The 24,970-nt window shown below is 44.6% G+C and overlaps 2 protein-coding genes across 6 annotated transcripts in view; one reads left to right on the top strand and one right to left on the bottom strand.

Annotated features, from left to right (window-relative positions):
• Nucleotides 1-24,970, bottom strand: part of SERGEF (secretion regulating guanine nucleotide exchange factor) — a 259,501-nt gene that overhangs the window by 64,256 nt on the left and 170,275 nt on the right. Inside the window, exon 11 of one of the 5 annotated variants that reach the window (XM_058663279.1) lies at nucleotides 3,062-3,662. The exons of the other annotated variants lie outside the window; for them this stretch is intronic. Coding sequence (XP_058519262.1) covers nucleotides 3,616-3,662 — 47 coding nt within the window. The 3' untranslated portion in view covers nucleotides 3,062-3,615. Of the gene's footprint in view, nucleotides 1-3,061; nucleotides 3,663-24,970 lie in introns of those variants that run through there. 5 annotated transcript variants of the gene reach the window in all.
• LOC131480187 (ubiquitin carboxyl-terminal hydrolase isozyme L1-like) lies at nucleotides 4,269-5,239 on the top strand. The gene is given in 2 exon segments (XM_058663281.1): nucleotides 4,269-4,345; nucleotides 4,347-5,239. Coding segments are annotated over 2 exon segments (669 nt in total). The 3' UTR covers nucleotides 4,939-5,239.

Raw genomic sequence — 24,970 nt, 5'->3', positions numbered from 1 at the left:
GTTCACCATCTGCTCCAGTCGCCAAGAAGTTCTTTGCTCCATCAACGCAAGGAATGTCAGTTTTCCTTGAGTGCCTAAACTGGCATAAACATGTTCTTTCCTCACTGCTCTGCATGCTAAACATACTAGAGAATTTTAAAAGGCTATCATGCTTCCTTTTGTGGTGATAACCACTGCTCCAAATTAACATGGCTCATGAATTTAGATTTTCACAAAGCAAGTGTTATTAGAGCATGCAGCTAGCTATTCCACATGGGTATTCACAGATCCTATCACATGATGCCAGGGCTGGATGAGTCACTTCTCTGCCCATCCTCCTGCCTGCCTGCCAGTTCAGTGCTCCTTGGCCATTCTACAGAAAGACCCAAAGGCTGCTCTGACACTTCCCTCACTGTCACTTGCTCACCTGGACAAAAAGAGATTCTTTCAGGCAACCACACGTACTAATGGGGGTTGCGGCTCAGACTCCCCAACTAAACACTGTTCAAAGTAGAGCACAGACATTGATGTAGTTACTGTCTGAGGAGACTGAAAAACACAGGCCCCTAAAGACAGACTAAGGAGTCACAGCTGCAGAAGGAGTCCCCGACAATCACATCCTCCGGAACTCAAAGATGTGTCTGCTTGATAACAGTCAATAGCCTCAGTGTTCTATGTATTTAATTCAGAGGAAGGGCAGCATACTGTGTGGTTTCTCTAAGATCACAGGAACAGCAAGGCCAGATGGGTTCTGGGGGTATAATATTCCAAAGAACCATGGGTCCTTTCCGATGGACACTGTGCCTGTCCATTGAATATCTCTACATCTCCATAGATATCGAATATTTTTACTAGCAAATGAATGAAAAACATTATATAATATATACACTGAAATATCACCTAGCACTCACAAATAGGTATGTTTTTTATATATCAGCTAAAAATAACGATAAGTGAATGAATAAACAAAGGAGCACATATGAAGGAAAGAAACAGCACATCTATAAAAAACAAATATCTCACCCACAGACTTAGAAAAACAAACCTCAAATAATGTGCATCAAAGAATGAATTGTTACGCCTGCAGAAGCAGTCTCTCTCCCTGGCCTGTTCACAACTCTCCTTAAGCTGAATCCTCCTAGAACATGCTCTTTCAGAATATTCTGGTAAAGAAACAGATCATGAGGAGGGAGGGAGGGAGGACAAGCAAACCATTAGTCCTCAGATCAACTGGAATAAACAAGTCAGACCCCCAGAGAGGCTGGATCTGGGTCACACAGCCCAAAGGCATTGCAAGGCCATCATGCTCCACCCTTGCTGGCCTTGGGTATAGAGCATCCATACTTAGATGTCATCTGTTCAAATTCAGATCAAGATCTTCCTACCCAAATTTGATCACCTCCATCCTTTATTTTTAAACTTTAGTGAATAACAAAAGCATAAGCCACACAGATTCTAGAAATCTAGTGGTAGTCCTTCACATATTCTTTTCCACAGTTACATCCAAATGCATCATGAAGTGCTGCCAATTTTACCTCCTAAATATTTCAAGTCTTTCTTTTCATCTCCCCTGTCACTACTTAAGCCCTATCTAGCAGATTTCTTACTGGAACAAATGCAAAAGCTTCCTCTTAACTGGTCTCCACACTCTAGAACTCTTGATTCATTCTCAAGGCCACTGTTGATCTCTTGCAAACACAAAATGGAGCACAGAGCTCTCCACATGTGTACAACACACACACATACACTCGCACGCACACTCTTTTACTTCTGCTATAAACCCTTCAACGGCTCCCATGAGCTTAGACTAAAGAGACAAAAACCCTTAATAAGTCCGACAAGACTCTGATCTCCCTCTCCACTCCTTCTCTCCTCTCAAGTCATACTGACCTCAGTTCCTTGAAAGCACTAAGCTGCCTCTCACCACAAGAGCCATACTAGTCCACAGGCCTAGAAAGGTCTTCTGTCCTACCCCATTTCCTTTTACTAACTAACTCCTAATACCTCTTGGCTCTCAACCGTCATTTCCTTAGCAAAGCTATCCGTCATCTGAAGGAAGCCAGGATCTCAATCACGTTCTCTCATGGTACCTCATTTCTTCTTTTCACAGCATTTATCCTAGTTCATAATTATATATAACTGGTCAAATGCTTGTTTTCTTTTTTCTTAAATTGTTTTAACAGCATTTGATTTCCCTGCATAAGATTGGAACCTCCTTGAGGGCATGAGTCCTGTCTGCTTTATCATCACAGTATCTCCAGCTTTCAGCTTTTTACTTCTCAGTAAATAAAATTCAGTTCTCTGAGTTTATTCCAGTCAGTCATACCAGGTCTCATTCTAATAGCACTCCTGAAGTTCTCTGGAGCATCCCTCAGGTTAAGAGATATGTGGATTTGTTGCCTTCCAGCCTCACCCTTTTAGTACTCACTAGAATAGCACATCTGCTATAGATGAGACTATGATGTTTCCATATTGTCATCATCATCACAGCTATAGTTATTAAGAAATATTTACCAGGTGCCAAATATGACATGCATGATGTTCACTTCATCTTCACAGTACTGTGAGGTACATGCTACTAACTGTATTTTGCAATAAAGAAGCATTTGCTAAAACAAGGTGGGGATAGGATTTGAACCCTTCTCAGTAGACACTTGCCAAAGGGTAGGTGTTCTTATTGTGCTATTGGAGCACTGAGGGGAGGGATAAGCATTTAAATTTTTACAAGAAGAGAACTAATCTGGCTGCTCTTTTGGGGTTGAATGGCTGGACTTGGCGCTGAAAGAAAGGGTTTGTTTCATAAAAAGCAGCATGTTACAGCAGCTTCAACACAAAATATGAGGAGTGGGAGGCTGAAATGCTAACAAAATCCATGCAAAGATCTCTAGCCTTGGAACTAACCATTTGGAACGAGCTTGGGTTTCTCATGGAAAGCCTAAACATCAAGTCTGCAGAAGGAAACCAAACTTAGAATAGTTCCTAGTTTCTTTTTGCTATGGCTCTTTCTGTCTCCCTGTAGCTCACAGTAAAACAGAGATCATGGTGCATCTAGAGTTCAGAGCTCTAAAGTCTGTGAATTCTGCAGAGATCCACAGAATGTCTGAGGAAGTCAACATCCAGCAGTGGATGCCATGGCCATTCTCCACGGCCTGGCTTGGGGATAACCCACTTTCCTGAGTCTCCTCTCCTCTCTTCTGTTGCTCACTATTGCACATGTAAAGGAAGAAAGGAAGTGAAAATATTTGAGGTCCTACAGCATGTCAAGTGCTTTTCTGTCTACACCTCTGTAGTAATTCAATTGTGACAACAATCTTGAGAACAGATAGCAATCTTATTTCACAAAGAACCTGAAGTTTAAAGAGATTGGATGGCTTGGAATAAATCACTAAACAAAAAGAAATGGAGTTGAGATTCAAACTTCAGGCAATCAGCTTACTTTTGTTAGGATCCAAAATCTGCGCTCTTTTCATTTACTGTATCTGAAAGATTTACAATGACTAAGCCTGCAGGAAACGTTAGGGGAACGGTTTGGATTGTGTAAGTTGTTGAAGCCATGAAAACCCCTTCATCCCCTGCTTCCCTCTGTGCCCTTCTCTGTTCACTGAGCACTTACAGTGGGGTGCACTCAATGCTGGGTCACAGAGACGGGTTAGATGTAGGTCCACAGCAGAGTGAGGGAAGTTCTTTAGAGAAAAAAAAAGACAAAAGAATAATCAGGAGACAGAGCAAGAAGAAGAGGGCAGGATAGTCTAAGTCTTGGTAAGTGTTCTAGAAAAATAACTACTCAAAATCCACCTGCATCACCTGGACTCACCTGAAGGATCGGTAGAACTAAAAATGTCCAAGTGGAAATACTCCCATTCTATAGCTCAAGAAGTGAGCCCATGAATAACTACATTTAACATTTATTCCTGGTAATTTGATGGAACTGATTCGTAAGCGGGCAGCTAAACTCGCAGATCCAGCCCCTTCCCTTTATGAGAGCAGAAAGAGAATGGAACTGTAGCTCAAAGACACATGAAGGGTCAATATTTCAATTTCAGGCAATCAGCTCACAAAAAACTTGAAGCACTTTTAATACTTTCAATTATTTTATTGTTATACAAGATATATTCATATTTAAATACACATATGTTTTATGCACTTGAAGGAGGTAGTTCTTTAAGGATAATGTCATATACGTATTAGATTATTTCCTGGGCCCAGTGCAGTAGCCTAGTGGCTTATTAAGTCCTTGCCTAGGTTTTTCCTCGTCTCCCTGTTGCGGCCTCGCTCGCCGGAACGCCAAGATGCAGCTCAAGCCTTTGGAGATTAACCCCGAGATGCTGAACAAAGTGCTGTCCCGGCTGGGGGTCGCTGGCCAGTATCTTCGCCTACGTTCTGGGACTGGAGGAGGAGACGCTGGGCTCCGTGCCAGCGCCTGCGTGCGCGCTGCTGCTGCTGTTTCCTCTCACTGCCCAGCATGAGAACTTCAGGAAAAAGCAGATTGAGGAACTGAAAGGACAGGAAATCAGCCCCAAGGTGTACTTCATGAAGCAAACCATTGGAAACTCCTGTGGCACCATCGGGCTGATCCACGCTGTGGCCAACAATCAGGACAAAATGGAATTTGAGGATGGATCAGTCCTGAAGCAATTTCTTTCTGAAACGGAGAAGATGTCCCCTGAAGACAGGGCAAAATGCTTTGAGAAGAATGAGGCCATACAGGCAGCCCATGATGCAGTGGCACAGGAAGGCCAGTGTCGGGTAGATGACAAAGTGAATTTTCACTTCATCATGTTCAACAATGTGGACGGCCACCTCTATGAACTTGATGGGCGAATGCCTTTCCCGGTAAACCACGGCGCCAGCTCGGAGGACTCCCTGCTGCAGGATGCTGCCAAGGTGTGCCGGGAATTCACCGAGCGTGAGCAAGGAGAGGTCCGCTTCTCGGCCGTGGCCCTGTGCAAGGCGGCCTAATGCTCGCGGGAGGGCCTTTGCTGTTCCCCCGCCCTTCATCGTGAGCGTCCATCCCGGACCGGGCCATCTACACGCTTCAGTGGTTCTGTGTCCTGCTCCCTGCCCTGCCCTGCCCCGCCCCATCCATGCACTAGCTGAGTTGGTGGGGTTTGATGTAAGCTTCAGGAGGCGAAGCATTCCCCCCACCCCCAACACTGTATGTCTCATTCCTTAATATCTATGCTTTACATGGCTGTTTCGGTTTATGTCTCTAAGTTAAGGCCTTGGATGAGGTTGAATTATTTGTCCTTAAAAGGAATAAAACTTTTCTGCTGAAAAAAAAAAAAAAAAAAAAAAAAGTCCTTGCCTAGCATGCCTAGGATCCCATAAGGGAGCTGGTTCATATTCCAGCTGCTCCATTTCCCTTCTAGCTCCCTTGACCTAGGAAAGCAGTAGATGACAGCCCAGAGCCTTGGGACCCTGCATTTGCAGGGGAGACCTGGTAGGAGCTCCTGGTTCCTGGCTTCAGATCAGCTCAGCTCTGGCCTTTGCAGCCACTTGGGGAGTGAACCAGTGGGTGGGGGACCTTTCTATCTATCTTCCCTTCTCTCTGTATATCTGTCTTTCCAACAAAAATAAACAAATCTTTCTAAAAAAGAAAAAATTATTTCGTACAAATGTGAAATATGAAACCTAACAAATCAAATTAGGAGACCAAAATTACACATGATCCACAGACTGGACCCTGGATTTTACAACCAAGAACAGATTCTCATTGTCTCCTACTTCTGGCCACCTCCTGCCTAGATGATCATTATAGGGCATAAAACATTATAAATGAAACAAGGACAGTGCTTCTGGGTGCTGGTTCTTAGGCTGTGATGAAGAGAAGAGTTAACAGACAAGTAGGCATTTCAGTTTTGCTAAAGTTTTACTATTCCCACTCAGAGTAGGAAAGTTTTAGTCACTGAAAAAGTGATGGGTCTCCTGGTGCTAATTTCTACTCAGTCCATCATTCTTTTATTTTATTATTTGAAAGGCAGAGGGAGAGACACAGAGAACAGAGAGATCCTCCATTTTCTGGTTCACTCTCCAGATGCCCTCAATAGCCAGAGCTGACCTAGGCTGACGCTGGGAGCTAATACTTCAAATCAGGTCTCCCACAGGAGTGGTAGAAACCCAACAAGGATACACGTTAGCAGAACTGTATCAGTTGTAAAGGAGCCAGGACTCAAACCCAGCAACTCCAATGCAGGATATTAGAGGTGTTCTGAGTTGTAACCACCATTCCAAATGCTCATCCCTGCTGCCAATTTCTCTGCATGAACTCTGCTTCCTTGCCTCACAAAATCAGAAAGCTCAAGATTCCTTTCATTGGCCACATGGAGGACAGCAACAAGGGCCAGAGGCAGAGCAGGGTCCTGAGCCTGTGAGAGAATTCACTGAATAGCTTCCTGCTGGTCTTCTCCACCAGCTCTCCCCATTTTGCACATTTACTGTGCCTTGGCACTTGCTTGTTTGCATGGGAAGCCCAACAGCAAACTCTACAAGCTCTACTTTCAACTTCTTCATGACCATGGATTTAGAAGTCTTGCTGTAATGCATTTCAACTTTATTGACCTTCTTGGGCTCAGTTATCGACTCTGTTCCTACCTCTTCTGCTCTTAGGCCACCAGAATTGGAATCCAAAAGCAGACGTTAGAATTCCAGGTAGGAGAGACTCAAGAGGGTTCCCAGTTAAAGAAGCCAAACATAGCAAGAGTCCCCAGGATAAGCTTATGTGCAACGCTGCATGGGGAAGCAGCCTTGGGAGGCTGGAGGTAAGCTCTGGGCACAGCTGATGGGCCTTCCCATCCTGGTTCCTTTGCTGATACACTGGGAAAGTCACACCTTTCTTTTAGCCTATTTTGCATTTGTAAATGATGAAATTAAATTAGCTTGTGTTCATGGTTTCCATCCAGATTCTCAAATTTGAGATATTCATTTTTTTTCCTCTGGCACTGGATACAAATGACTAAGATCAACGTTATGACTCAATTATAAATGTTTCTAATCCAGAACTGTAAATTCTGAAATTTTAGAGCTAAAAAGAATTGATCAATCCGATTCTCTCTTTCCTATTGATTTGTTGATAAGAACATTAAGGTCCAAAGAGGGACTAGAAGTTCTGCGAAGTTAAGAACTATCTGTCTTGTTCTCCACTGCACGCCGGATACATTTTCAAAAATGTTCCTTGAGAGATTTGGGGTGGGGGTGGAGGGAGGGAGGAAGGAAGGAAAGAAGGAAGGAAGTACTGAACAAATTGCCTGCCTCCAAGGTCACACAATCTGGGGGCATGGGGGACATACCTTGCTTCTTGCCTGTTGATGGGAAGTATATCAGACAGAAGACTCAGGCTGGGTTGCTCCTGGCCCCCAAAGAGACGGCACTCTCCAGTTGGAGTGCCAGAGCACAGCCAGGCACAAATTCTCAAAGCTGGTGGTGCCAGCCACAAAGTGGGCTTCTCTTAGAGTCCTCCGTGCTGTGCATAATGAATCATGATATGTCAATTACTTCATTCTGCTAACAAGCTTATGCCTGCCTGGGCATCACCAACGAACGCCCTGCAATTTGCCGCAGATCTGCAGTTACTACACAGCAGAGCAAGCGGGAACGGGGATTTAAAACGCTCTGAGTCCCAGGAAACCAGGTGGCTGGTTTGTATTTGATAACTAATTACTGGCCTTCTCTGGCTGGGCAGCAGTGGAAGGATATGCTCTCTTCTCTCCAAGGACAGGGCTTGCTTGGTGCCCTTTCTTGTCCTGACTCAGAGAAGTCCAGATGGAGAAAAAGCCAGTTTTGTACCTTTTTTTCTCTAAATTATTTGACAAAACAAAGCAGAGACAGAGTAGTAGTGTCAAAAATCACCCCCAGAAGGGCTTCCTGGAGTCTGGTTCATCAGCACTGAGTGTCACTCAGGATTCAAATTCTGGCTCCACTACACACGAACTGTGTGTTCTTGAGTGAGTCTCTTAATTGGTTTGCAACTCTGCTTCCATATCAGCACAACTGAGTAATAACACCTACTTTGCAGAGGTATTACAAAGATTAAATGAGATAATGAGTATCCAACCTAAAAGGACAGCTGGCATGTAGCAGGTGTGCAACGCATGAGCCTCCTGCCATGCTGGAAATGTTTTAAGAGACCCCGATCTTCTGAGGAAAATTGGGGCCAAGACCCCAGGCAAATGGTAGACAGAGCTTCTGTGTCTTAGAGGTATGGGTGCATATCCCCCGCCCCCGCCAGGGTTCTACAGTGATGATTACGCTACAGTCATGTGAGGAGGTCGGGTCTGCCTTCCACACCTGCACGCTGCTGTGTGAGGAGCCACTGAATTGAACAGCCTCCTGGTGAGAGGGGAAGCAGCTCTGTTCTCAGGCAGCACTGTTGTAGCCCCTGACCTACTTTCTTACTAAAAATAGCCCTTCTTAGGTCACTGCTGCAAATTGAATTCCACTGCTTCACTGCACCCTGTAAGCAGGTGGGTGGGCGCCAGGGCACATTTGGAACCTCCGCCTGTGTGATGCATCGTTGCCTACCAGGAAGGCTGTCCCCTCAGGCCTAGCAGAGGGCACAGCCTGTCTGCACATCCAAGGTTTTACCCAGCCTGCCTGAGATGCCCTTGTCTGAGGGAAGGTGGAGAAGGGCAGCAAGGGAGATTCTAATTCATCTCTGAAAACAAACAGAACCAACTTGAAATATGGGCTCCACTGCATGCTTTTTACTTGACTTTGGGAATACTGTAACCTTTTTCTGTCTCAGTTTTCTCATCTGTAAAATGGAGATAATAAAGCTAATGTTAAAGCATTGTTGCACAGATTTTTAAAAATGTTATATGTAAAGCAGTCCTAGCCAAGAAGAAATGCTCAATTATGAAATGAGCACAGCAAGTCCCCCACTAACTTGCTGATTGTTCCACAATGCCCTCATGCTGGAGTACAAGCAGCAAGACAGGAAGCCAATCTAAGAAACAGAAAGATTACAAGTTAAAAGGATCTCACAGGTACTAAGGTCAAAGATGTCCAGACTTGCTTGAGTGTTTTAATAATCAAGGTGTTTTGTGTATAACACTAATTTCAGGTCTTTTTCCTGGAGGTTGAGATTCAAGAAAGCTGTTATGGGGCCAGCCAATCTGGGTATCCTGATGCATTGCCAGGCCAGAGAACCATTGAGGTAGGCCAGGAAACTCATTAAAATAAATGGTTGAATTAATTTTCTTCCATTATAAGTGAAATGAGTGGTCACTATAAAGTGCGCAGAAATCATAAGAAAGCAAAAAAAAAAAGTAAAAAGTGAAGATGGAATTAAAATGCATTGAGTTCATATTAAATGTCAGGTATTTTGGTGGGAATGTTTTTTAGAATGCACTGATGCCACCATAGTGAGACCATCAACTACAGTAAACAGAAGGTGTCACAGACAGAGATGGTGTGGATGGCTGACACTAGATTGTGAAGAGTCCAAATAACACCAACACTGTCTACACAGGAAAGCAAGATTCTTGGGCTGGCATTGTGGCATAGTGCATAAAGCCACTGCCTGCAATGCTGACATCCCATCTGGATACTGGTTTTTGTCCCTGCTGCTCCACATCTGATCCTGCTCCTTGGTAACGCACATGGGAAGACAGTAGAGAATGGCACAAGTATTTGGGCCCCTGCGTCCATGTAGGAGATTGAACTAGATGTTCAAGCTCTTGGCTTCAGCACGGCCCAGCCTCAGTTGTTGAGGCCATTTGTGGGGAGTGAAGCAGCAGATGAGGACTTCTGTATTACCCGACCCCCCCCAAGAAGGGACTGCAGGTAGTTCCTAAAATTACTAAAATTATAAAAACATTATGATGAATTCTAAAACCATAAAGCTTTTCCCATATTTAACATCTTTCGTTAGGAGAGGACAGAAGGATATGAGTCAATAAATGAATGTAAATGGACATGCTCAAGCTGCTTGATAATAGCTCCAAAGGGTTTTCTAAAAGTTGTCCTACTGTTTTTGGGTTTGCTTTCCATAAATGAAGAGGGAAGATCCAAACAGCTTACGCGTCTGTCAAAATCACATTGTTGAACAGTGGTAGTATTAAGAGCAACTTCTAGGTCTCCTGACTCTCAGCCCAGTGTTCTTTCTTCTGTATCATATTGCTTTACAAGAAAACAAGATTGGATGAAAAGAGATTGTTTTCAGTCCGTGAACCTGATTACTAACTTTTTGGGTTGGCAACCTACATGGGTAAGAGATGAGAGTAAAATGTACATGTTTACTGGGCCCAGCATGGTGGCCTAGCGGCTAAAGTTCTCGCCTTGAACGCGCCGGGATCCCATATGAGCGCCGGTTCTAATCCCTGCTGCTCCACTTCCCATGCAGCTCCCCGCTTGTGGCCTGGGAAAGCAGTCGAGGATGGCCCAAAGCCTTTGGACCCTGCATCCACATGGGAGACCCGGAGGAGGTTCCTGGTTCCCGGCTTCGGATAGGCACAGCACCGGCCCATTGCGCTCACTTGGGGAGTGAATCATCGGAAGGAAGATCTTCCTCTCTGTCTCTCCTCTCTGTATATCTGACTTTGTAGTAAAAATAAATAAATCTTTTTTTTAAATGTACATGTTTACGTGCAAATAGAAGCTTTCCATTTGTCTGTTTCTCTACTCTTTAAAAAAAATTTTTTTATTGGAAAGTCAGACTTACAGAGAGAAGGAAAGACAGAGAGAAAGATCTTCCATCTGTTGGTTCATTCCACAAGTGGCTGCAATGGTCAGAACTGAGCCAATCTGAAGCCAAGAGCCAAGAGCTTCTTCTGGATCTCCCACGAGGGTGCAGGGTCACAACACTTTGGGACATCCTCAACTGCTTTCCCAGGTCACAGGCAGGGAGCTAGATGGGAAGTGGAGTAGCCAGGACAAGAACTGGCGCCCACATGGGACCCTATCACATGCAAGGCAAGGATTTAGCTTCTAGGCTACCACTCCAGGCCCTGTTTTTCTACTCATATCATGTATGCTCCACCATCAATGATAAACTCTGTTCTAGCCAAACTAAGCCTATTTTGCACTGTCTTAAGGCCATACTTTAATACTACAGGAAATGTCTCCTGTTCTCTGATTCATATTCTATGAGTATTTTAAAAAATGCCGATCAAGATGATCCAACAACCATTTGCAGAGTATGGACATTTACTGTCAACAACATCCATCCATGATACTTATTTCACTGCTTTGTGACACCTCTTGTAATGATGTAAAATGATTTATGTTTTATCTACAGAATAAAAGCAGTCTCTGGCTGTTATAGAGTGATAAATCAAGCCCCTTCCCAGAGCTAATGAGAAGAGATTTACTTCAAAGACATATTTGGAGAGTATGATTAGCCCAGGACAGGTCAGTAACAGGCATTTTGGTAGACTGGAAAGAATGTTGGATGAGGAGACAGCAATAATAACAGCTTCTGCTTGCCAAGATCCTGCTCTGACCAAGCACGATGCTAGTTGCTTTATATCCATTACTTAGAATCCTCAGTAGAACCCAGCAAATGAAGGAGCGGAGGTAAAGTGGGAAGTATCACTAAGCTTCTAATTCTGTATTGCAATATATGTGAAATTCAACCATTTTATATTCATAAAAATATATACTTCAGTAAAGAAAATATTATCCCCATTTTATAAATAATGTTACACCTCACTCAAAAATCTATGATGTTTTCTTTTTTTTATATCACTGTGAATTGGCAAATGCCTTCTCATTTTTAGCTCTGCTACTAACAAGATATATGATCACTCATGGGGTTTTCATGTTCTCTGAAACTCAGCCTGCTCATCTACAATATGGGGACAACTATTTTCCCATCCTGCGCTTTACTCGCAACACTCATATGTACCAGGGATTCATAAAGGATGCCAGAGACCAGGAAGGATATGTGGATTGGTATTAAAGCCCTGGACATGACAACTGATCATTTCGATGATAACTGGACATTCGACCCAAATCCTCTGTCATTTCAGGAGGATCCATTTGGGCTCATCAGACAGCCCCTTCTAGCATCAGAAAAGTGAATGGCTGTAAATGCATGTCATAATGATTTTCAGTGAGACCTGAAACCAAGAGGTTAAGACAGAAAAGTCCATTAACCAAATACTGCATTCCTGAAGCCCTCCAGAGAATCCTGCTCCATCACTCATAGGGGTGCATTTGTGCCTGCACACACAGAGACATCTTGCACTAGCAAGGCTGCACTGCGAAAGCAAGATTCAGCCACTGAACTTAGATCCCACCACCAGAGGGCCAGTTAAATAAATGGCTTTGGGGCAAAGATTTCCATTTTCTAGAGGTTTGGAGGGAGGGGGGATATCAGGACATCTAGCTGAGATGTCAGGAGGCCTTGGTTATACCTCAGACTCTGTTGCTTATATATATTAGGCAAGGCGTTTGACCTCTCAGCCCCACATTCTTTTTACATAAAAGTGGAATTATATCTATCTCAGACAAATTGTTTATCCCTGGGCCAGTGTTTCTTATGCTGTAAAACTGATGTCAGTGCCTAAGGGTATGGAACACACTGGATGCTGGTCCTGCGCTGAGGCTTGTAGCAGCAAACCTACAACTCAGGCAGTTCCATAATTTGCCAATGGTCACACAGCAGCTAAGTTAGAGACTTAGGATTCAAATCCCAGTCTGATTTGAAACTCTATGCTCTTATTTTTTTTAAAGATTTATTTATCTGTATTGCAAAGGCAGATGTGCAGAGAGAAGGATGTACAGAAAGACTGCCCACTTGTTCACCTCCCAAGCAGCTGGAATGGCTGGAACTGAGCTAATTCAAAGCCAGAAGCCAGGACCTTCCCTCTAGTCTCCCAAGCGGGTGCAGGGTGCCAAGGCTTTAGGCCATCCTCTGCTGCCTTCCCAGGCCATAAGCAGGGAGTTGGAAGGGAAGTAGAGCAGCTGGGACACAAACTGGCACCCACATGGGATCCCGGTACATGCAAGGTATGGCTTCAGGCACTTGGCCATTGTACTGGCCCAAAAAAACTTTGTGCTTGGGGCCTGGTGCAGTAGTCTAGCCGCTACAGTCTTCACCCTGAATGCACCAGGATCCCATATGGCCACCAGTTCTAATCCCAGTGGCCCCTCTCCCCATCCAGCTCCCTGCTTGTAGCCTGAGAAAGTAGTCAAGGATGGCTCAAGCCTTGAGACCTTGCACTCGCATGGGAGACTCAGAAGAAGCTCGTGGTTCCTGGCTTCATATCAGCTTTGGATTGCCTCAGCTACAGCCATTGTGGTTGTTTGGGGAGTTATTCATTGGATGAAAGATCTTCCTCTCTGTCTCTCTTCTTCTCTGTACATCTGATTTTCCAATGAAAATAAGTAAATCTTTTTTAAAAAAAGCCCTCTGTGCTCTTCACCACTTAATCATAGTCCTAGAATAGAATTAAATAAAGTTTATTACTATGTGCCTCCAGGGTACATGAGCACAAAGAGGCGCTATAGAGCCTGTGGGCAAAAGGTTCACCTGTGGCTGTGGGGCCTTGAATGAGTCTGTATATATATTGAGAATGGAAGGGATACAGTGATAGTATCTGGCAGAGATACATTTGCTGCTGTACTTCCTGAAGTCACAAAGTCAGGCATACTGGGAACTTGGGAGGTGGCTCTAAATGATTTGTCTTTTTTTAAACTATTTGTGTGTGTGTGTGTGTGTGTGTGTGTGCACGTGCGTGTTTGTGTTTGTAAGAGAGAGAGATCTTCCATTTATTGGTTCTCTCCCCAAATAGTTTCAACAGCCAGGCCTGGGCCAGGCTAAACTTAACCACTTTGCCAAACACCTATTCCTGTTCTGTACTAAAGTTTTAAAAGTCAAGAGTTGAAGGCTGGTTTGGCAGTGAAGGAAGCTTACTGAAGACGAAAGTAAAACATAGTCATGCACGATCACAGATGTCCTTGAAGCTGACAGCCTTCAAGGTGATGGTACTAGACACTAATGAAGAAAAAAGAACTCACTTTCAGAAAGCTGGGCCATTCACTGCCCCTACCCGACAGCTCTACCGTCAGCCCCAGCTGCTGACACAAACAGGATAGAGGGTCAAGAGCAACAACCCACAGGCCCGGCGGCTTGGCCTAGCAGCTAAAGTCCTCGCCTTGAAAGCCCCGGGATCCCATATGGGCGCCGGTTCTAATCCCGGCAGCTCCACTTCCCATCCAGCTCCCTGCTTGTGGCCTGGGAAAGCAGTTAAGGACGGCCCAATGCATTGGGACACTGCACCCGCGTGGGAGACCTGGAAGAGGTTCCAGGTTCCCGGCTTCGGCTTGGCGTGCATTGGCCCGTTGCGGCTCACTTGGGGAGTGAAACATCGGATGGAAGATCTTCCTCTCTGTCTCTCCTCCTCTCTGTATATCTGGCTGTAATAAAAATGAATAAATCTTTAAAAAAAAAAAAAAGAGGAACAACCCACATTCTCAAACCTAGGTTGCACCCAACTAAAAACAGAGGTGCAATTCAAATGTCTGCTAGTGTTACCTGCCTTCACACCCCAGACACTGGGTTGCTTTACCCCTCATCACATCCACCTACCCAGGTGCTCATTCCCACAGCTTACAGACACTGGGAAGTCAGAACCCCTGAGAAACCAGGAGGCACCTGGTCCTATGTGGAGCCCTTTTTATCTGTGTATTCATCTGAACTGCATTCCAACCCAGGGTGGCATTTCACAGGTAAGGAAACTAGGCCAGATGGATAAGATGACTTTCCCAGGGTCCTTCAGCTACTAAGTAAGCAAACAGTTGTGGGAGCCAAATGACTCCAAAGGCCAAGCTCTTGAAAAACACAGAAGCGGTGGACAGGATTGGGGAGAGCGTGACCTTGGGTCTGGGGGTTTAAACTTCCAGCAGCCTCCCGGCTGCTGCTGGGCCTCAGCATGGGGTGTCTCATGCCTGGATCCCAGACAACAGCCACCACGTGCATGTGGTGAGCTGGCCCCGGGCGGCCCAGACGGGGAGCTCTGGAGTTTTGGTTCTTTGAATCGCTGCTTAGGTAGCTCCAGGTTGAACCCAATGAGCTTTTGGGATGTGAATCAATCACAAAAATTCCCAATGACAGTAACTCTTCCTTTGAAAAACTTGTAATCACTGAACAATGCTGACCACCAAATACCAATTCATGCAAAAGCTATGGCTCACGGCTTATCCAGAGGATATTCTATTACTTGACATCATGATGGATCAGCAGACGGGTCACATTAAGCAGGGTCATGACATTAACTAGCATTGAAGAACCATATCCGGGAGTAGATTCTGTGGGGGATATGTGGGTCAAACCCTGTGGAAATTCTAACTCCACTGGTTAGCTTAAGAGTTGGGGTGGTGATGGACTAAGCTAGGTGTGACCAAGGAGCTTGCCATCAATCACAGGTAAAGGAACCCACAACAGTCTGGACTGGTCAAGGCAGCAGCACCCAAATGTGCATCCTAAATGGGGTTTGGGGTGGGCCGGGCTGCAACATTCACCAGCTCATATAAGGCCAAATGGAAGGCCAGACTACACCAGGCACTGGCCAAAACTCAATGGCATATATGAGAACTGGGTCTGGGAGGGGATCAAGTGGAGGAATTTGGGAAACTCCACTGGCAAGTCATAGCTCCCGCTGGTGAACATGCAGTCCAGACCTGGGGGTCGGACAAGCTGGGCAAAATAGCTCCAACAGCTGGCTAATGTGTGAACTGGTAATGGAACAGGATGTACTGGGCAGGACTGAGCAAACCTTAGCCTACAAGCGAAACTAGACACCAGCATGGAGCACAGGTCATGCCGAGCTAGGCTCTTGCACCTACTGGTCTGTGTGAGCCAAGGACGCTAAGCCACAGTGTCTAAGGCAGAGGCCAGGACAGGTGAGGGGCTGAATCAAGCTGAGTCAGAGCAACCACTGGCATGCGCGTGGTCTACAGCTGGGAACAGGCCCAGTTGGGGAGCTAAGGGGACAACCCTAACTGGGTTGAGGTTCCCACCAAGGGGCACGTGGGCTGGAATGGGGGCTGCATTCTGATCTGGAAACGGTTGTAGTCTCCCTTGGCACAAGTGTGGACTGGGACTGGATGCACCAAGCCGGGTCAGACTCCAACATCCTTTGGTGTCCTGGAGGACCAGGGTAGATGTGGGACAGACTAGGCTAGGTCTCAACCCCTACTGAGCCGTGTATGAGCTGTATATGGGTATGGACGAGCCATGGCTGGGCTGAAACATCCAACAGCAAGAGCCAGATTGGTTTGAAGGCCAGTCAAGAAAAGCCACTGTTCCTGGTAGGATAGGAGGTGAACTCAGTAGGTCTGGCTCATGGACCCCCTGTTATGCGCAAAATCTGGCATTGGGAGGGGTTCTGATGGAGGAACCTGGGCAACTCCTCTGGCAGGACACAGACCCTGCAAGTAAGTGCAAGAAGCATGATAGGAAACAGTTCAGAACAGGCCATGCCACTGGCATACATTTGGCACGGGTTGAGGGCAGACCAGGCTGAATCAGTTCATGTCATCCACTGGCAAATCCGAGCACCAGAACAGTGTGGGTCGGGCTAGGTTTGGTCGCAACAAAAACCAGTGCACAATATGGAATGCCAAGATGACATTGCCTGTACCGGATGTGACCGCAGCACCCAACCAGCACATGTGAGAACCAGGAAGGGAGGGGGCAGAGCCGGCAAGGGGAATAAGGAGGGTTTCCCTTGTAGGACAGCTACTCCCACTGGAGAGTGTGAGCTGGGATGGGGGTAGACCAGACTAAGCAGGGCTACAGCACCTGTGCGCCTCATGTGGACTAGATCAGGGAAAAGTCAGGCTGGGCTGATTATTTCTACTGGTGCAATCTACAATTAGAGTGGGTGAGGGTTGTTTGGGCTTAGCCACAGCATCAGCTGGCGGAAGCTGGCACTGGGGGCTAATTCTGTCAAGTCAAATCACAGAACCACCTAGAAAGTGCATAATCCGGGAGTGGGAGAGGCCTGGGAGGGAAATAGTGGGCTCCTCCCTCTTGGGTTACCACTCCCACTGGAGGGCACAAAAACTAGGACAGGGGCTGGGGTGGCTAGACAGAGAGGCACTCAACAACAGCCATGAGGGCTGGATAGTTGAGCTGGTTAGATGGAAACTAAGCTTCAATACCCATTGACATGTATGAGAGCCGAATGGGATGTGGGACAGACTAGACTAGTCTGCTACACATGCTGGCAAACCAAGGTAGGGGATGTGCCTGGAGGGGGTTATCTGACTGGGCTGCAGCTCCCACTGGTTTATGTGAGGGCCGAGTATGTGCTGGGCAGAACCAGGTTGGAGTGCAAACACCTGCTGGTTCAAGTGGAAGTCGGGGCTGAAAACAGAACCAGCCCAGCAATTGCAACCACCAGTTGATTGGGGTGATGGACTGTGCTAGGCTCTGTTCTTGCTAGTACATACAAGAATCTTGTCTGGGAATACCTCAGACAAAGTTTTTTTGGGGATCTCCCCGATCAAAATGGCAGACTCAGAACCCTAACCAAGAAAAGACAGAAGACAGAACAAGTCAATCAACCACCTCAGCTATATGTTGGCAGTAAAATACTGGGCAAACAGAGACTCTATGATGGACTATGTCAATCAGTGGATTCTTCAACGACCTCATCGTGCTTGGAGTGGCGAGACTGGCAGCAATTCATAACTGGTGAACTATCGAAACCACTTGAGCAAGTATCTCAGAGCATGCCCCACATCCGGGACCTGGGGTGGATGCGAAACTAGGTGGGGCTTCTCCCTCAATGTTCCCCTTTACCTCAGATGCATGAAGGAAACAATGTAGAACTAATAGTCTTACCCACTTTCCTATAGCCCTTGAACCTTTTTACCCTAACTATGTAAAGATTGTCAAAAATATAATTAAAAAGAAAAACACAGAAGCCTGCCACATTTCACAGTAACAAGTGGAGCTTCCTTTAAGCTCTGTGAGTGAAGAAAGAAACACTGTCCTCCAATTTGCCTTTCACCGCTGGGAAGGAACCAGCAAAACAGCTGGTTGAATCAATTGTATGATTCATTCCTGTGGCTGAAAGAGGAGACTTCTCTTGTTTGAGGCTTCAGCATCTACTAAATCTGCTCACTCTACCCTGTTCTCCTGCACTTGGGTCTGGGAGGCAGAAATTATTTATTCGACAGTTTCTGTAATCCCTCGCCTCAAGGTATGATTACCTTAGACTTTCAAATGACAAAGATGTCATAAATCATAATAAAGGACAAAAGAGGAAGAGAACAGGAAAGAGGATGTTCTGAAAAGCAAAGAAGGAGGAAGAGATATAACAGAATAGCTTCTAAAGTTAATTCCTAACAATTTCTTCATGCAATGATCCTAGCATTTCCATTTTCTAGGTGAAGAATATGAGGTTCAAAAAGGTTAACATCTGAGGTCCAAGGTCATACATAGAATGGGCTAAGAACCTAAGTCTTGAGGCCAGCTCTGTGGTACAGCACACTAAGCTTCCATCTGTAGTGCTGGCATCCCATATGGGCACCAGTTCAAGTCCTGGATGCTCCATTTCCCATCCAGCTCCCTGCTTATTGTCTGGGACAGCAGGAGGATGGCTTAAGTCCTTGGGCCCCTGAACCCAGATAGAAGCTCCTGGCTCCTGGTTTTGGATGAGTGCAGCTCCAGTTCTTGTGGCCATTTGGAGAGTGAACCAGAGGATGCATGATCTTTCTCTGTATCTCCTTCTCTTTCTTTAAATCTGCCTTTCAAATAAAAACAAAATAAATCTTAAAAAAAAAAAAGAACCAAGGCCTTCTAATTTCTAATCAGGGCTTCCTCCAACTCCCTCATCTAGTAAACTGAAAACAGAAATCCATGAGAACATCAGAAAAAGAACTCAGTAGCCTTGTAGCCCTTGGTGCATGGCAGGGCAAGGAGGAGATAGTCATTGTGATAGTATCTGAGAGAAGCAGCACTGAGCCTACAACTGTGGGTTCAGGAGACAGAATACTTTTACAACTCTTACCTTAAAGATCCATTAATTGTGTATTTTCCTACTTACAAAATACAGCTAATACTAGTATCTACCTTACATGGTTGAGTAAAGCTTGGCACAATGGCAAGCACTTGGTAAGCATCAGATGTCACCTGACATACTGTGTTACACATGGCAAGTGTGTAGGGAATGCTTACTCCTTGCTCCACACCTCCCCAAATCTCCATTCTCTGTAGGTCTGTTGAGATGTCTAGAGTTGGAAACTGCATGGACAGCGAGTACTTTCCAAGCAGGGCAGTTTAACTGGGTTGCTGGCCTTGCTTCCCAGGGCAGAGAACTGTTCTATAAAGTCAGGAATCATATTTTGTGCTTACAGGTCACTCCCTGGAAATTAGTGACTGTATCCTGGGTTTTCCCTGGGTGACAGAGCCTTCACAAGTATGATGCTTGTACTGAGAGCCCCACCCTTATAACAGCTTCTTGGCATTTAGGGAGAAAGTCTAGCAGGAGGGGTTGACTCCTGCAAAAGATGGCAAGGAAAGCAGCCTTTGCTCTGGGCCAGGTTACGACAACAGCAGGAATAATCACGGAACAGTCACAGCCATGGAACATTGGCACAGGAACCACATCACTAGGGCTTACAGCTCACAGCAAGGCCAGCGAGCAGAAACAGTATCCATACAAACATCAGGGAAAAAAACATCACTAAGTAGATCTGTCTTACAGAGGCAACCCTCTGGTCTTTCTACAAAGTTAAAAGTCTTCATTCCAACTTCCTATCAGGTAGCTCTAGCTGCATATACTATATGCATCTTACAACTCAGTTCAAAAATAAATTTATCATCATGTCCCAAGTCAACTCTTTCCTCTCCCCATGTAGTATTCCTTGAGAACCTATACAGTCAGAACACTGATGACCACTCCCTTGATCCTGCCCATTCTTTCCCTTCCCTTCTCACCCTGTTCACACTAAGTCAGTGAATCCTGGTAAACTGAACTTGGGCCTGTTATATTTCTTTATATCTCTTTTTTCTCTTCCCTACTGCCCCAGTGCAGCGCTCTCCTTTGTTCTAGACACCCTGTTCCCCCTCTCAGCTCCCAGGCTCCCTTCTCTTTCAACATAGTCTTCATTCTGACCCTAGGATGATTTTCTGAAAATAGAGGTTGCATCATATATGCTCAGTTTTACATGCCAATTTGCACTAGTCACTCAAACTCTAAGCTCCACTAATGCTGTGAAGTCTGTTGTACCTGTAAAGGAGATTATCAGGTGGGACTGATCCAACCATGGGAAGGCCTCAGGAACAGAAGTGGGGTTTCCTAAGTTCTGCCTAGTGACTGTAGCAGCAGCTCGTCTTGCTTTCCTGCCTGCCCTTCCTAACAGCCTGCCTTGTGGATTTCAGCACAGCCAAGTGAGCCAATTCTTCACACTTTTGTCTCCTACCAGGTCTCTTTCTCTTATTGGACTTGTCTTTGAAGCAAAGTCTCATTTTGATAGGGACTGTCAGACTGATAAGAATTGGTAATTAGATCATGCCAAGTTTTGGCAAGGATGTGGAGAATACAGAAATCTTTATGTACTGTCAGGGTCATATGCCAGCCATTAAGCCCAGTTCATTACATATATTTTCTGAATTCAGGGAAACCAGGATTTGGGGAAGTTATAATCCACTCAAAGTAACATGGCTAGCAAAATGGCAAAGTAAGGTCTGTTCACGGACTTAGTGTTCTCCAAAATTACATCAAATTCATTTGAGAGTTACAGTAAAAGTATTTATTGAAGCAATAATATTTTATCCTGCCTTTTGCACAAAACTGACTTTCCTTTTCCAGCTATGCTTAAACATTTTATAATATCCAAAGATCTGTATGAAGCAAGGGGGACTGGAGGGGCCCCAGATTATTATCCTTTTTTAAAAAAAATGTTAATTAGAGCCTGCTATGGTTTAAGTGTCCTCCAAGGCTTCCTGTGTTGAAATGCAATTCCTATTGTGAGATATTAAGAGGGTGGAAACTTAATTAGACTATGGTGTTTAGAGGTGGGGCCTATGGGGAATGAGGCCATATTTGAAACTTACTCAACTGTTTTTTTACAACCCCAGGAGCCTTATATCAAATCAGCTAAGACTCCTCCTCAGAAAGGCTGTCCCTTCCCATAGTAGAAGCTAATAAACCTTCTTTGGCCATCCTCTTCATTTTGCAAAATTAAATTTATAAAAACCTATCCAAGAGCTGCCCATACTATTTTTTCCCGTTATAACTATATAATGTCATTTGCTGAAAAATGTCTCAACTTAGCTCCCCATTGATCATAATAAACTCCACTTCTTCAAAATTCATCTATGTGGTACTACTTAAATAAAATGAATAGACTTGAGTCCAGTCATAGATTAAGTGGCTGCTGGTGGTATCATCAATATCATACATGAATACCAGTTCAACTCCTAGAAGCCTGCTTGCCATTCAGCTTCCTGCTAAAGCACTTGGGAAGGTAGCAGAAGACAGCCTAAGTGCTTGAACCCTTGCCATCCATTCTGGAAACCCAGGTAGAGTTCCAGGCTCCTAGTTTCAGCTTGGTGCAACCCCAACAGTTGCGGCCATTTGGGAAATAAATCAGCGGATAAAGCGTTTTCTCTCTCTCTCTCTCTACCCCTCTCTCTCATTCTACCTTCAAATAAATAAATAAATAAATAAATAAATAAATAAATAAATAAATAAATAAAATGAACTTTGTTTTTTAAACAGGAAGAGACCCACAAAACTCATAAAATCTGTCAACAAGGCATGATATCAAAGTTTCACCTCTAGGTGGCCTCCCTTCTGTCTACTGTACGGTGATGAAATTGCCAGCCTGCAGGCCCACTCCCTCGATCTTTTTCAGCTGCAGCCTATACAGAGCTGCTAGGAACTTCTCATTAATCAGGAAGAATTCAGCCCCTAACTTTATCTCCACATCCCCCTAGAACACCATTAAGTCAACTGGAAAGACAAAAAGGTGGTGTGAATCCAGCAAGAGAAGGATACTGGAAAAGGAAACAACAGACGAATAGGTAGTCCAATGCATTTTAGATCAATAATAGATGGAGGAGGTAAGCGATATCATAGAGTAGAGGAGGCTACAGTCAAGGCCCTGAAGAAGCAAGGGTATAAATGAAGCCCATGTTTCTTGTAGAACACAGAAAGTCTCAGGAATGACAGGCCCCAAGTATCTTTGAAAGTTGAGTAAGGATACGACTGGAAAAAAAAGTGTTTCTCTGAGGTACTCAGAGGTCCAGATTCTCCTCAACACACACAATGAGGCAACCTATCTTTTACCAACCTAAGGGAACATCAGATTTTTATGATCTGGAGAAACTGACCCAGGGAGGCCTTGGACTCAGGAAAAGAAGACACTTTAAAGGGCGTGAGTGAGCATAAGCACAAAACAGATGGGTAAAGTGAGTTTGCATATTTTTTAAAAGATTTATTTATTTTTATTGTAAAGTCAGATATAGAGAGGAGAGACAGAGAGGAAGATCTTCCACCTGATGGTTCATTCCCGAAGCAGCCGCAATGGCTGGAACTGAGCCAATTTGAAGCCAGGAGCCAGGAGCCTCTTCCAGGTCTCCCACATGGGTGCAGGGTCCCAAGGCTTTGGGCCGTCCTTGACTACTTTCCCAGGCTACAAGCAGGGAGCTGGATGGGAAGTGGAGCAGCAGGGATATGAATTGATGCCCATATGGGGTCCTGGCACGTTCAAGGTGAGGACTTTAGCCGCTAGGCTACCCTGCCTGGCCCGAGTTTGCATATTGATTACAGGATACCCCATCTTTCCCCGGAACTTGCTCCAGAAAGATACCAATTAGGCATATACACTCCCATGCAGGATTCAGAAAAATAGTCCATAAAAATTGATCACTAGAGGTCTACCAGTGAAAAACCTTCCCCTACTCTTCACTCCATTTTCCAAGGAAGCCCAGGAGCCAACAAATTTCTCCATGCACACAGACTCACTTAGTAGTTCACTTTTTAGTCAGAACAGAGGGTCGGGGATCATCAGATACTTAGAGGAAATCCCCTGTGACAGTCAGGGCCTCAGCAGAAGACAGAACCTCAAACTGGCTGGCAGAGGGGAGCTTCATAAAGGAACCATGTAGAGAGATATGAACACTGGTTCATATCCTAGGGCTAGAGCTTTATCACCTCTGAGACTGTGGAGGTAAAGGAAAGGAGTGGTTACCAGAACTGAAGAGGAAGGAATAGAAACAATGGCCTGACTAGAGCTTCAGTCTATTTGGCTATTGCAATCACGCAAGGAAGGAACTTGCAGAGTGAATACACTGACCTCTTTTTCCACCTTCACACCTGTTGATCCATTGGGGCAACCTAACCAGGGGCCAAGGAGAAGGTACCTGTTGAAGGAGGGCCTCCCTACGATACACAGGGTGAGAATGTGTGGAGAACATGTCTGGAGGCCAATCAGAAAGCACGTGGCACAGTCTTCAAACAGAAGAATCCAAAGCAAAAAGAAACAGAATGTAAAACAAAATCCCAAAGACACAGAAAAGAAACGGAAACAGACATAATATAAAGAACAAAAGAAAAAAATTTTAATTCCACAGTTAATTTTCTCAGAGAAATGATAGATGGCATGACAACATGAGCAATAAGAAACTATGTTTTAAATGACTAAATAATGAGAAAACCCTTGGAGGTTAAAAACATAGAAAAATGAAAATTTCCTCAAAAACATTAAAAAATCAAGTCAAGGAAATTTCCTAGAGAGTGATGAGGAAAGTAAAAACACACTGAAGAGCAATGAAAAGCAAAGGGAATTTGAGGATAAGATTAGGAGATTCAATATATAAGTAACTAAAGTTCCAGAGAGAGAAAACAGGAAAAATAAGGGGAAAAAACATCAAATAAATAATTCAGAAAAAATTTTCCAAGGCTGAAGGGCATAAGCCTCTGAGCTGAGAGAGCAAATAAGTACCAGAGCAATAAATAAAAGTTGTACACCATCATATATCTCAAACCACTGAAGATACAGAGAAGTTCCCTGGCAGGAGGGAGTAGGAGGAACTAGGCACACACAGAAGAAAAAGAAACAAGAGTGAGCAGGTGCCATCCCAGCAACAACAACAGGACAATGGAAAAATACCTCCAAAACTCTCAGAAGGAAAAGGAAAAGGATTTCCAACCTCAAATCCTACCCAGCTGAACTATCAGGTATGAAAACAGATCAAAGGTATTTTCAGAAATTCAAGTAATCAAAAACCTTACCTTCACCTACTTTTTCTGGAAGACATTAAACATGTGGCCCACCAAAATGAGACAAACCCAGAGAAGGAAGAAATTAGGGAACAGGGATTTCACGGGGGTGGGGGGCGTGTGTTAAGCAGAATCCACAGGCAAGCCAAGAATAACAGGTGGAACAGGGGTGGAACAGGACGGAGCTCCAGACTGGGAGTGGTGAGATCAGGGTGGGGAAATTGATGAGAGGGCTGACATATCTGACCAAACTGACAAGAGGAACAGGAAGTGTTTTACAGATGTTCTCAGCGGACATTTTGGAAGAGCGATAAAATACAAAGAAAGGGACAAAAAAAAACACCAGGCAATTCTAACTCCAGCACAGAAACTGTATCATGATACATGACTTGGCTCAGGAGTGAGAACACTTTTAACACGGGCCATAATAATGGAATCATGATTTAATTATAGTTGGGAGGATGGAGGGGGAGGAAATGGAGGTGGTGGGATAATTAAATTTTATTTATACTAAGAAACCAATAGATAAAATTTATTTTACTTAAAATTGATACTGTAAATAAGCATTTGACTTAGACACAGAGTTAGATACTGAAAATAAATCAAAATGGCTGCCTCCGGGACAGGGATAGGGAATAGGAAAACCTGAGGCATGAACTACCATAATGAGTCTCTCTTATTTACCATGGTTTATGCTCATATAATATTCCATAATAAATAAGAAGTAATCTAATAAAAACAGCTCCAGGATCCAGAGTCAGATAACCTATCCAAATCTTGGTCCTAAAATAAATAAAAAATAAACTCCA

The sequence above is a fragment of the Ochotona princeps genome, chromosome 4 (assembly GCF_030435755.1).
Source record: "Ochotona princeps isolate mOchPri1 chromosome 4, mOchPri1.hap1, whole genome shotgun sequence".
Classification (NCBI taxonomy): domain Eukaryota; kingdom Metazoa; phylum Chordata; class Mammalia; order Lagomorpha; family Ochotonidae; genus Ochotona; species Ochotona princeps.
This window is presented reverse-complemented; position numbering and strand designations above follow the sequence as displayed.